The sequence below is a fragment of the Periplaneta americana genome, chromosome 16 (assembly GCF_040183065.1).
Source record: "Periplaneta americana isolate PAMFEO1 chromosome 16, P.americana_PAMFEO1_priV1, whole genome shotgun sequence".
Taxonomy (NCBI): Eukaryota; Metazoa; Arthropoda; class Insecta; order Blattodea; family Blattidae; genus Periplaneta; species Periplaneta americana.
The window spans coordinates 187,180,455-187,193,884 of record NC_091132.1 but is presented as its reverse complement, the minus strand read 5'-3'; the positions used below and the strand labels follow the sequence as shown (position 1 = coordinate 187,193,884).

The window sequence follows — 13,430 nt, the reverse complement described above, 5'->3', positions numbered from 1 at the left end:
CATATTTCGTCACTAGGCGAGTCTCAAATTAAAATAAATACATATAAGTGTATACTAAAGTAGGCCAATATAGAAATTGTAGCACACTCATTATTTTGATCACCAGCCGCTACTGAGTCCCACTATATTTTTCACTGCTTATGATACATGGAGTCCACTGATTTATGAACAAAAGTATTATTACTGTATTTTCGTGTAAAATTACTTCTTAACAAGGCTTTTTTTTTTTCCACCAAACTTATCATGCATTCCATGGTCTGCCATAATACAAAGTATACCAATCAATTATAATATGAAATATGATATTGAATTTTTGTTGTCGATTTGCAAAAGGGGACACATCCAAAATAATAAGTGTTCGTAGATCGCAAAAAAAACCATAACAGAGTTAAAAAATTAAGATGTTCATGGATTATGAATGTATGTATTCATAGTGATCTAATTAGAAAAAAAAAATATGAACATTTTAATTTGTTAACTTAGTTACAGTTTTACGATTTTCCAACACTTTGTTATTTTGGACATGTTCCCTTTTGCAATCGATGACAGGTTTAACAAATGCAATTGCAGTTTGTTTTATGTGCATAAGATTCTAACATCGCCAGTTTTGTGATATGTATGACAAACCCTACAAGTGATGCAGGGGACAATGAACTGATTTATCTTTTGTGCAGGTGTTCGTGTTTGGAGGCCGCATTGGCAACACACGGAACAACGATCTCCATTGCCTCGATCTGGATAAGATGCGCTGGAGTGGCAAGTGGGTACATAGCAATTAAAAAGCTTTAGTTTCTTACATTTTGTGCAACGAAATACCATACTTAAAATGTATTCATGCCAGTCTGTTGTTGTTGTCCATCTCAGCAATTTTCCATCATTCTTTACAAGTGCATTGTAGAACCACTGCTTGTGGTGCACTCTGGATAGTCTCTGATGAATTAATTGATCTGTGGTTCTTGGCACTAGCAACATCTGTGAGTTGCTCATAGAGGTTGGGGCGAATAACGGCAAGTTAAGCCATTGGACAAAAGAAAATTAATGATCTTCTATTAGGGCTATTCCATATGAAATCGATCAGTAAAAAACCTCGCATTTTTTTATACTCTAATTTTTTCCCTATTTATACAAGGTGCTGAGGAGAGTGCATTTGCAAAAATATACTATCGAAAGTCAAACGGTTTTCGTATAGTTGAGTGACATATTTAGCGTATTTTAGAAAAACAAGCCTCTTTCAGCGCTCAGAACTCTGGAACCATTTACTGCAGAACATTCAACAGGAGCTCATTTTGAAGCTGACATTTGGTAGGTTATGTTAAGAAGTAATCCTTATTTTTATTGTATACAGAGAGACAGATAATCTGATTTTACTTACTTTTAGGGTTTTGGCCATTTGTAAAAATGTAAAAAAATATTGAGAAAAAACCTTGCATTATTAAGAGGGATTCGGCATTGTTTGCTTAGTGGTATGGCAATAAGTTTCGAGGGTATTAAATAAATTATTTTCACACTCCTGGACTTGAACGGCGCAGTACCGCACACACTGGCCGAGAGATGAAGATAAGCGAGCGTTGGGCGTCATTTTACTCCTGTGTTTATGAAAACCTGTGATAAAGCTAGCCCAGCTATGCGCTACAAGACAACACGTCATGTGTTTATGTCTTCTGGCTTTGCTTGCCTCGGCTAGCTCCCGCCTCACAGTCAGCTGGTTAGTTCACGCACATACTATTTATTCTCTTTATTTGATTTTTCAATACTTTCTTATCAACGTCGCACAGTAAAAAGTAAGTGTTTATTTGTACTTTGAATGCGGAATCTAACCATATATTTTAAAAATATTTTTTCGTGGGCAAAGACGTCTTAATTAAGAAAAATCTAAATTTCTCCATTTCCATAAAAAGTAAGAAAAACTGTTTACATGTCAATATAAACTTTAACTTTTCAGCATCAAAATAAACCATGATTTTGATCATTGGGTGAAAGGATTTCGGAGCCACAAGAGTTTAAAGTTGCTAATTTTATAAAAATACGATAAATTTAAAACTGTTTACATGTCAATATAAACTTTAACTTTTCAGCATCAAAATAAACCATGATTTTGATCATTGGGTGAAAGGATTTCGGAGCCACAAGAGTTTAAAGTTGCTAATTTTATAAAAATACGATAAATTTAAATATTTTAAATTTAAACACTATGAAGTTCTGATGCCTCAAACTTTGCACAAAGCAGTCTATGGACAGAAAAAATTTCATTGTATTTAAAAATTGCAAGGTCACTTTTCTCTATATTTCGGTCGATTTGAGATGGAATAGCCCATTCATCTGTGTCCCTTTCCAGGAGAATCCTATCCTCACTTTAGTACTCCTAATTATATACAGAGCTATTCTAAATGATGTCATTGTTTTAGAAGATTGCTAGACATAGTATAATTGAGGTAGGAATATGAAACTTGTTTTATTTTTACAGAAAAAATTTTCAGAGTTGTATTCTTTACTGCTAGCTGTGTAAATTTTAATTGCTACAGTAGAGTTCATTTATTTCAAAATGGCGAATACTGGCACAAAGAAAGTCTTTTGTACTTTGGGTTATCATCAATATCAGTCTGTTACCGTTGTTCAGAGGCATTTCTGCACAAAGTTTCATAAGAACCCACCCTCCAACAATTCTTTTTTCAGATGATAGACACTGTTTGTGGAAACTGGGTATTCACCTAAAGTCACTGTGTACTATGCCGTTTTCAACACATACATGTGTATGACCCATTCTTCTTCGACGAGAAAACAGTAACAGGACCAACTTATCTCGAAATGACTACTGAATGACTGTTACCTCAGCTGAACAAGGACAAACCTGATTACATACTGCAACAAGAAAGCACCTCATCCCATTTCCTTTGTGATGTCAGGTCATTTTTAAAGCAACACTTACTACAGTGAGGGATCGGACGAGGGACCAACGAGGATCGTGTCTTGGCCACCACGTTCACCGGACTTAACACCATGCGATTTTTATTTATGTTTACTTACATACACCTTTTAAGAAACCCTCAGGTTCATTGCCGCCCTCACATAAACCCGCCATCGGTCCCTATCCTGTGGAAGATTAATCCAGTCTTTATCATCATGTTCCACTGCCCTCAAATCCATTTAAATATTATCCTCCCATCTACGTTTCGGCCTCCCCAATGGTCTTTTCCCTCCGGCCTCCCAACTAACACTATATGCACTTCTGGATTCGCCCATACGTGCTACATGCCCTGCCCATCTCAAAGTCTGGATTTAATGTTCCTAATTATGTCAGGTGAAGAATACAATGCGTGCAGCTCTGCGTTGTGTAACTTTCTCCATTCTCCTGTAACTTCATCCCTCTTAGCCCCAAATATTTTCCTAAGAACCTTATTTTCAAACACCTTTAATCTCTGTTCCTCTCTTAAAGTGAGAGTCCAAGTTTCACAACCATAAAGAACAACCGGTAATGTAACTGTTTTATAAATTCTAACTTTCAGATTTTTTGACAGCAGACTAGATGACAAAAGCTTCTCAACCGAATACTAACACACATTTCCCATATTTATTCTGCGTTTAATTTCCTCGCGAGTGTTGTTTATATTTGATACTTTGCTCCAAGATATTTGAATTTCTCCACCTCTTCAAAGGCTAAATCTCCAATTGTTTTATTTCCATTTCATACAATATTCTGGTCATGAGACATAATGATATATTTTATCTTTTCGGGATTTACTTCCAAACCGACGTCACGTCACCTGCATAGAGAAAAAGCTAATGTAACCCATTCAATTCCAAACCCTTTCTGTTATCCTGAACTTCCCTAATGGCATATTCTAGAGCCAAGTTAAAAAGTAAAGGTGATAGTGCATCTCCTTGCTTTAGCCCGCAGTGAATTGGAAAAGCATCAGATATAAACTGGTCTATACAGACTCTGCTGTACTATGAAAGATAAAATGTATGTTCCCCCATTATCTGTGACTATCCCAGAACTGAAGGAACATATCAGAGTCACCATTTAAAACATTATCACTGACACGCTACAGCATGTATGGGAGGAAATGGAGCATCGTGTAGATATCTGCAGAGTGATCAGTGGCGTGAGCATCTATAATTTTATGTAATTAACTTTGAGAGTTTTCCAACAAAATATGAGGGTCATTTCATATACAGGTATAATACACACGTTGGTAGGAGTGTGAAGTGGATGACACAACACCAATGAAAATTATGTCAGCTGCAGTTGAAGGCTTGAGGAAGAATCACATGTGTTCGTTTCGTCCATAGCATATTTTGTGTTTAGGTAACAGGAGCTAGAAAAGGAGCATACATTTGTCTCGGGTACTATGACGATTGAATATCAAAGATTGTATGTTAAGATCAAATCATTACATGGCAAAAAACCCACAGAGATACAGAGTGCTTTGAGTGGAGTTTGTAGTGAGCTTACATTGGACTGTACTACAGTTTCTCATTTGGTTAATCGTTTTCATTATGGTTGTGTCAGCATAGACATGATGCAAGATCAGGAAGGCCGAAAACAAATGAACAAAGTGTGAGAGTTGTGACATATTAAGGGTACACGGGAAAAACAATCAAGGTCCATCAAAAATCGAAATTGAGTTAATAATGCCATCTTATAGTGGAAAGAAAGTACTATCATGTGGTCTAGCTAGTAATAAGAAATCATCGTTCTTGACATTCCACTACGTCAATTTCTATTAAATACACACATATGGACCTTGATCGTTATTCCCGTGTACCCATGATCTTTGATCTTCAATCGTCACAGTACCCGAGACACACGTAGGCTCCGTTTCTAGCTCTTGTTTCTTGAACACAATGTATGCTATGGACAAAACGAACACACGTGCTTGTTCCTCAAGCCTTCAACTGCAGCTGACATAATTTTCATTGTTGTTGCATCATCCACTTCACAGTTCTACCAACCTGTGCATTATTTATGAAATGACTCTCGTAAAACAAGATTGATATTCCTGTCTCAATTATACTATGTGTAGTGATTTTTTATGTTCGACCATGCCGAAATGTAATAATTATACACCTGGTAGCAGCCCTTTAATGGACCTCATTAAAGTACACCTATTCATTAAAGTTCAGGTGTTCCACCAATCAGAAAACACCATTGTAGCAATATGAAAGCGCAAGTATCGATTATTCTCGGATATGCAATCGAAAGACAACTAGCGAAACGTCAAGGAGGCTGGAAATCCAATACTGTGGGAGAAGGTTATGTTCTGTTACTATAATAATTAGCGTTAATTGTAAATAATATTCAAATAAATTCAATTTGTGATCTCGTTTTTCAATGTCTAAATCAATTTCAAGGTTATATGAAGATTAATGTTTATTTTACTCTCTAGATTATATCAAGGTCAATGACATTTGTTTCTCGGAAAAAATTAATACTTTCGCGTCTGCGCACATCTCACAATTTACGAGATATTGCACAAGGTCAGTTCCGCTCCCCAGTCAGATAAGAATAACATGAATACTTATGAATAATTTCAAGTTAGAAATATGGTAATTAAGACGCTTGTATGAAAATTATGAAACTCACTTGCGCTCGTTTCATAAACATACTGGTGTCTTAATTACTACCATTATAGGCTCGTTGCATAATGTACTATTAAAACCTCAACAGTCATTTAGAATAGACCTGTATTTTCAACCTGGCTGGATAAATATGCAGATGCAGTACATAGATGTTTCAATTGTTGGTTTTGTTTGTTGAGCAGTCTGACACGGCCATTCGAACTGAACCCCGAGGGCAGGTCGTGGCACAGCTTCACGTTCATAACAGAATCTCGGGCCGTGCTGTACGGTGGTCTGAACCAGTTCAACACAGTTCTCAGTAAGTTCCGTGCCGCGGTGACTGCCTGCTTGCTCAGCTCACTAACTGTGTGCCACACTCACGCTTGTTTCTCCTCGAGGTGACTGCTGGTTCCTGGATCTGGTACCGTCACTGCGCTGGTATAGGTTCCGGCACCGCTACCCCAAGCCCCGACTGTGGCACAAGGCGCAGTTCGTGCCTGTCTCTGGGGACCTCCTCATCATGGGGGGGCACAGGGCCAACATTCTCGACCCCGTCGGACGAACAGTGAGTCATACATTCGAGCTGGACATATTTTACCTCATTCCACTTGACAGGGCTTCAGGCGTCATTCTTATATGAGGGGCATTTGAAAACTTTATAGTCTGACCTAGAAATTAAACTAGGATTATTCTGAAACAATATTTGTCCCTCAACATAATCCCCCCTGAGATTCACACACTTGGTCCACCAGTGCTGCAGTGTTGCTATCAGAGTGCTGTATTGGAGTTAAATCGCTCGGTTGAATGTCGCACCCTCAAGTGAGATAAGATCGGTCGTGATACGCTCGTAATAAATAGAAGCACAGTACAAGGTCATCTCACAGACATGTCTTATCTTGTATGGAAGGCGACAGATAAGATACACATATGTTTTGTTTTAAAAAGTTTCATATCCATTGTTCAAGAATTAAAACAGAAAATCAATATCCCGAATTTAAAAGAAAACTTACAAATTAAGCCAACCCCTTTTACTCTATTAAATATAGAATATAATCTAAATTTAACAGAAGAAATACTGAAATCAGAAGTAAACATTGAAATACTGAAACAATTGTCTTTAGAGACAATTAATATTAGATACCCTCCACGAAACTGGCTTCATTTATACACCGACGGATCCTTGATCTCCAGAGAACAAGGTGCCGGTGCAGGTGTTACGTGCTGTCTCTTCTCACTTTATAGATCTCTTGGATATGGAACAACAAGTTTTGATGGAGAAATCATTGCAATAAGTGAATGTCTCAGGAATCTTCTATGCCACATCAATAAATTTAGGAATGCAGTTATATTGTCAGACTCCAAAGCAGCTATTCTATCAATAGTCTCTAGACACACACCTTCATCTCAAACAGCAGAAATAACTAAAATGCTCTCTCAATTAATATCACTCAATAAAAGAATTGTATTCCAATGGATACCATCCCATTGTGGAATCCTGGGAAACGAGAATGCGGATGCTTTAGCAAAGAAGGGCAGCACTGCTACTTACAGACCTGTTACTAAATCTACGTATTACTCTGTGAAGAGATATATTAAATCTACATACTTAGACTACAACAAACAAAATTTGATAATACAATCCCAAGGGAAAAAATGGAACTCTCTGCATCAAAATCCACAGTTAATTCCCGATTTACCACGAAAATCGTCTGTAGCTGCATTTAGATTGGCAACAGGCCATGATTGTTTGGCCAAACACCTGCATAGAATTGGAATATATCAGTCCCCTAACTGCCCATTGTGCAACTCAAACCAAGAAATGGATTCGGAACACCTCAAAATCTGTGCTTCAGTGGCTAGTCATGATAATATCTTTGAAAAATATTGGAGTGCAAGAGGTCAAATGACTTTATTGTCAAACGCCTGGCATTAGAAAACAACAACATATGTTTTGCTCACACTGTAAAAATAAGGCTTTATTTTCTGAGTTCATGACAAACGTTTAATGGAACAGTCCAATGGAACGTATCAAAACAGAAACATGAAGTTATAAATAAAATAGTATGAAAAACTTCCATCAGATATTTGCGATAAGGCTGATATGGAAAAGTGTAACGAGTATAACATAGGACTACACTTTTTGTTCCTGGACTTTAAAGCAGCTTACGATAGTATCAATAGAAAAGAATTGTTTAAGGCATTGCTCGAATTTCAAGTTCCAGAGAAATTGATAAGATTAATAATGGCAACAATGGTGAGTAACAAATGTAGAGTCAAAGTAAATGCAGAATTGTCGGAATCATTTGAAAAAGTAAGGGATTAAGGCAAGGAGATCCTTTAGCTTGCCCGTTGTTTAACGCCACCCTAGAGAAGGTAATAAGGGCAGCTGGAGTACAAACAACTAATACTATTTTCTGTAGAACATCCCAGATGACATTTGCTGATGACGTAGTTATCATTAGTAGAAACATCAAAAGTCTGAGTAATGAATTTGAGAGACTGAATGAAAAGGCTGGACACAAGGGCTATCAATCAAGAGAAAACAAAATATATGTTTAGTGGGTATTCTAGAATATCAATACCAAATGATACAGGAATTTACGTTTGAGAGGGTCAAGTCTTTTAAATATTTGGGATCAGTAATAACAGAAAACAATACCATGGATAGTGAAGTAGGAGCTAGGTTAATAGCAACCAATAAGAGCTATTTTGGATTAGCAAATACATTAAAAGCAAAGAATGTTCCTTGTACGATTAAAACTAAAATTTATAAAACAATGATAAGACCGGTGCTGATTTATGGAGCGGAGACTTGGACCCTGACAAAAAGAGAGGAAAATTCTCTGGGAACTTTCGAAAGAAAGATCTTAAGAAGAATATATGGAGCGATTAATGAGGGAGGAATATGGAGAAGAAGGTTTAACCGGGAATTATGTCAGTTATATGAAGAACCGGATATAGTGGCGATTATAAAAGCAGAAAGGATAAGATGGCTTGGTCATCTCATGAGAATGAGCGAAGACGAAATAGCCAAAAAGCTGCTTTTTAATGAAACTAGAGGGATAAGGAAAAAGGGAAGACCTAAGGTCAGATGGTTTGATGGCGTGACAGATGACTTGGTGGCATTGGGAGTGAGAAATTGGAGGAGGATGGCACAAACATGGAAAAGAATTGTTGAGGACGCCAAGGCCCATGTGTGGCTGTAGTGTGCAGATGATGATGATGAAAAACTTCGATATACAGTTATTATTGCTAATTAATAATTATTCAGTATTTGATTTACCACATATATAAAATGATAGGTCCATACATAGTGTTCCGCCTATATACTGCGACAATGTAGAAATGTTTTACAAAATATTATTGGTATATATATATAGTAGATTAATAACAATATTAATACAGAGATAACGTCACAGAAAATATAATAAAACGAATAATCATGCTGCACAACTGTTACAGACGCGAAGATTGATACACTAATTATTAGAGAATATTATTATTACTAGAAAATTTGATACAGTTCTTGCATTATCGTGATTGTGTTCTCCGTTTATAATAATTACATTTACATCCAATAACACCAATCAGATGTGGCAAAAACAAAATCACTCCTGTGTGGGGGGGGGGGGGGGGAAAACATTACCTGCAACATTTATATTACATTTTAAAGCAAGTTTTGTAGTTGTACTATGGAGAGGTTAGTTAAACACTGCAAAGTTTTGAAGTGATAAACATCTATGATGTTACTACGCAGTTCATCACTGTAACAAGAACGAATGTCTAACGCTTGGCTTATACCGTTCGAGGATTTATCACTCGCGACAATTTTACCCATCATGCATGTGCGCTACCTATCGGATTATGCTATGAACTACTTGGCGCTTGAGCAGACCTCTGGTTGCTATACAATCCTTGTACACAGATTTCTCGAGAGCTGCAAAAAAGCTTTCTGCTCTGCGATAACCGACGAAAATTTCTTCCTAGTCAAGTGAGATTTAGATCTGGTGAGTAGGGAGTTTTGGCAACAAATCGAACCCCAGAGTTCATGTAGTTTAGTAACCATGGCTGCAGACGTGTGAGCAGTTGGATTACCATGATGAAACAATACTTTCTTCTTGCCATACCCAGCCCCTTGTGAATTTTCTCTTTCAGTTGTTGCAGGAGATTTGAATAATATTCCCCAGTTACTGTTCTCCCCTTGCTAGATAGTCGATCATGATTATTCCTCTTAGAATCTCAGAACACGGATGCCATGACTGTCCCAGCTGATTGAACAGGTTTTGCTTTCTTTAGAGGCAAAGAATCACTGTGCTTCCATTGTTTTCCTGCTATTTTGTCTCTAGTATGTAGTAGTGGATCCAGGTTTCATCAGTGGTCGCAAACCACTACAAAAATCGGACGTATTTTTTCGTATTCAGTCATTCATTCGAAATTTGACATAGGACGTGCTATTTTTTTCACTGTTAACAAATGCTTACCCCCCCCCCCCCTTGCAGAGACCCTGGACATGCCCAAGACATTGACTAAGATGTGCACAACCATTCAGTTAAGATACACACAATCTTGTTAATTTCCCACACTTTTGGTCCATGGTCATTCAACACCATATCGTGGATTTTTTTTTCTAGAATTTCTACACTTGTTGCTGTTACTGGATGTACACACTGGGTATTGTCTTCCACACTCTCTGTTTATAGTGAGAGTCACGTAAGAACAGTTCTTAAACAGCAAATATTGCCGTCTTGTCAGTGTTGCCAACTGAAGGTCCAGGGGAAAAACGTGTTAAGTCCAAAATTATCAATTTTTTGTTTTGGATGCCATGTAATACCTCAGGCAGTAGAGATTTTTGTGGTTTAATTGTATAGAATAAAAACTTGATTAAGCCAGAAATATTTTAAGAATGATACCTCAGAGACAACAGAATGTAATGGACCTTGAAACTTTTAACTTGCTCTCCTGTAAAAACAGTAAAATGTGACTTAGCAGGTTTTTCCTCTGGACCCTTCAACTGCTACCAGATCTCACCATATAAAGTAAAATCACGATCTTACATACTGAATGACTTATTTACTTACTGTACTTTACCATTATGTTGGAAGGTTATTCTAAATAATTCAATAATTTGCAACATAATTTCTTAGGCAAACTATACAAGAAAGGGATCAACATGTTAGGTATTTTGTCTGGCAATATGAAATGCATTGGTTTGACTAAACAATTGATTCACGGAACCTAACCTAAAAATGTATTTTGTTTGACCGCGTAAAATTATTAGTACTAACTTCGAAAACTGAATATCACCGTGGAATGTATGCTTAAGAATACTTTCTCCTAATAATTTTAATTTTGCTATTCTAGTTATAATTGCTATCTCCATGAGCATAATTCCTTCTTCATTATCTTCTTTCGGTTAAATCTGGAAGAACAGAATGCCAGTAGGGGAAGTTATCCCCACTCTCGCAGCATGCTTCACGCTGACTTGGTGGAGTCGCTCCTCTTTTTGACATTGTAATAAAAATCTAAACACAAAAGAAATTCATTAAAATGTGAAATGGTATTTCTATCGATCACGCACCTGCATTATCATACCCAAGTATGTTACATTTATTTACACTTAGGCTTACCTGATTGTAGTCTTGAATTGTAACCACAACGCAACACATAAAATAACTGTTATATATTAATACTAATATTGATATTAATTAATTATCATTGAACAACAAATTTTTACTTTTTGTCTTGCTCCGAAATAAAAATAGGTGAATATTACTAATATGTGTGCCCTAAATCTGAATTTAAAATCCAAATTGTCCCAACACATACTATTTTCCAGGGAAAGTGAATTGAATTTTTTAAATGAAAAAACTTCTTTTTTATATTTTCCGCTGCTACTGATAAAATTACAACACGCTAGGGGTTCAAAATGCCTCATGATATTTGAAAAATGTGTATTGGATACAAAAATGATGTTTCATAGTTTAAAACACAAAAAACATAACAACAATAAAAATATTTCTTGTGTATAATGAGAAAAAATCTCGAAATTTGAACTTACCATTTAAAAGGATTTTCTAGATGACTTCCATTTATAACTAGACCCGGAACTGTCTTTTACAAGGAACCAACAATAGTCTGCAAGCATGATGGATGATGATCTTCCTTTATATCGCCTTCTCATTTCAGATAGTACTTGATGAAATCTTTCCCCATGCTCGTCGCTTACCGCTCCAAGGTTAGGAGGAAAGAAATCCAAATGAGAATCTAAAAAATTTATTTTGAGAGACATATTACACTCCATTTTCTCATATTCACTTAACATGGTTTCCACAAGTTCGATGTAGTTGTCTGCACTAAAATTTCCAAAAAAATTTTAGCAAACATCTTTGAAAACGCCATGCCATTTTTTCTGTAACAGAAAGTTTTTCTTCAAACAAAGAGTCAGCCATAACTTTGCGAATTTGTGGACCAATGAAAATGCCCTCTTTTAATTAGCCTTCATTCAAACTGGTAAACTTTTTTTCTGAATATTGAAAACCACACCCTTTTTGTTCATTGCGTAGACTTCACTTTGAACTGATATGAAATTTATTGAATAGAAGGGACCAATATCTGTTTATTTATTATAAGTACAAAAAAAATGCCAACAACCATAAGAAACCGGAAATAGGTCATAAACTCATAAAATGCATTAGCTTTTGTTTTGGTTTACAACCCTCAACCCACACCAGATGTTTCCTGGGAGAGAGCTTATCGAAAAGTGAAATCATAGTATATCTTAAAATCCTTACGTGATACGAAGAAAAGAGATGCATTTTCGGATTCAGCACAGACAAAACCCTAAGGGACACATTGTTTTAAGTCGAAGCAAAATTCTTGTTGTTGTATCATCTAACGTCCATCGAAGTTATTGGATTACTGACTGGGGCTAGAGGGACCATCACAAAAAGATTCGCGCATTTTTGTAAGCAGCTTGGTCTAGGACAAACTCTTGTGACTGAAGTGTCTATGTCTGCAGTGAAGGGATCTATAAAAATCCTAAGAAACCATCTCTACACATAAATAGATTGATCTCTTTCCTATGGCGATCTGCTCACTTAAGTTGGGTCTTGCAACTAGTGCTAAATAGACGACTGTGATCACGTGATAGCAAATAAATATCGTACTAGGAAATTTTACGTTTCTTCTGGAATTGATGGTCTTTTGTTTAGTCGTCTTCAATCATTTATAATTGTGTTATTTCTTTTTCTTTTCCTTCTCCATTGTTTTTTTTTTCCATTATAATTGTGTACCTACCATTTACTCAAAAAAAAAACAATATTTTGGTAAGCTTTGTCTTCTAGGCAGCCTTCACTTGGAGGAAGCTGAATAAAATTCAAAATATATAGTATATTCAAATTTCACTAGCTTCCAGTAACCAGCTCACAAATCTAGTACAATTTTAATTCCATGGAACTCCAGTACCGACAACTTTTGTCTCAACTGCCAACATAACAGTTACAAAATCACTACCATTTGTAGTAAAAGGTAAAGGTATCCCCTTAACATGCCATGAAGGCACTTGGGGGGCATGGAGGTAGAGCCCCATGCTTTCCATGACCTCGGCACTAGAATGAGGTGGTGTGGTCGGCACCACGCTCTGACCGTCTTTTACCCCCCGGGAAGGACCCGGTACTCAATTTTATAGGAGGCTGAGTGAACCTCGGGGCCGTTCTGAAAGTTTATCAACAAGAAAAAATCCTATCACCACCTGGGATCGAACCCCGGACCTTCCAGTCCGTAGCCAGCTGCTCTACCAACTGAGTTACCCGGCCGCCACCATTTGTAGTATTTGTCAGTATTGAAATTCGAAACGAAGTCGGCAAAAGAAA

General features: G+C 36.8%; 1 protein-coding gene across 5 annotated transcripts in view; it reads left to right on the top strand.

Annotated features, from left to right (window-relative positions):
* The window catches only part of LOC138692245 (kelch domain-containing protein 2-like), a 54,886-nt gene that overhangs the window by 21,627 nt on the left and 19,829 nt on the right, over positions 1 to 13,430 (top strand). For 3 of the 5 annotated variants that reach the window (XM_069815387.1, XM_069815388.1, XM_069815385.1), the window contains 2 exons: positions 675 to 760; positions 5,763 to 5,878. In XM_069815387.1, coding sequence (XP_069671488.1) covers positions 675 to 760; positions 5,763 to 5,878 — 202 coding nt within the window. Of the gene's footprint in view, positions 1 to 674; positions 761 to 5,762; positions 5,879 to 5,957; positions 6,125 to 13,430 lie in introns of all 5 variants that reach the window. The other 2 variants (XR_011330034.1, XM_069815386.1) reach the window with 1 other exon arrangement.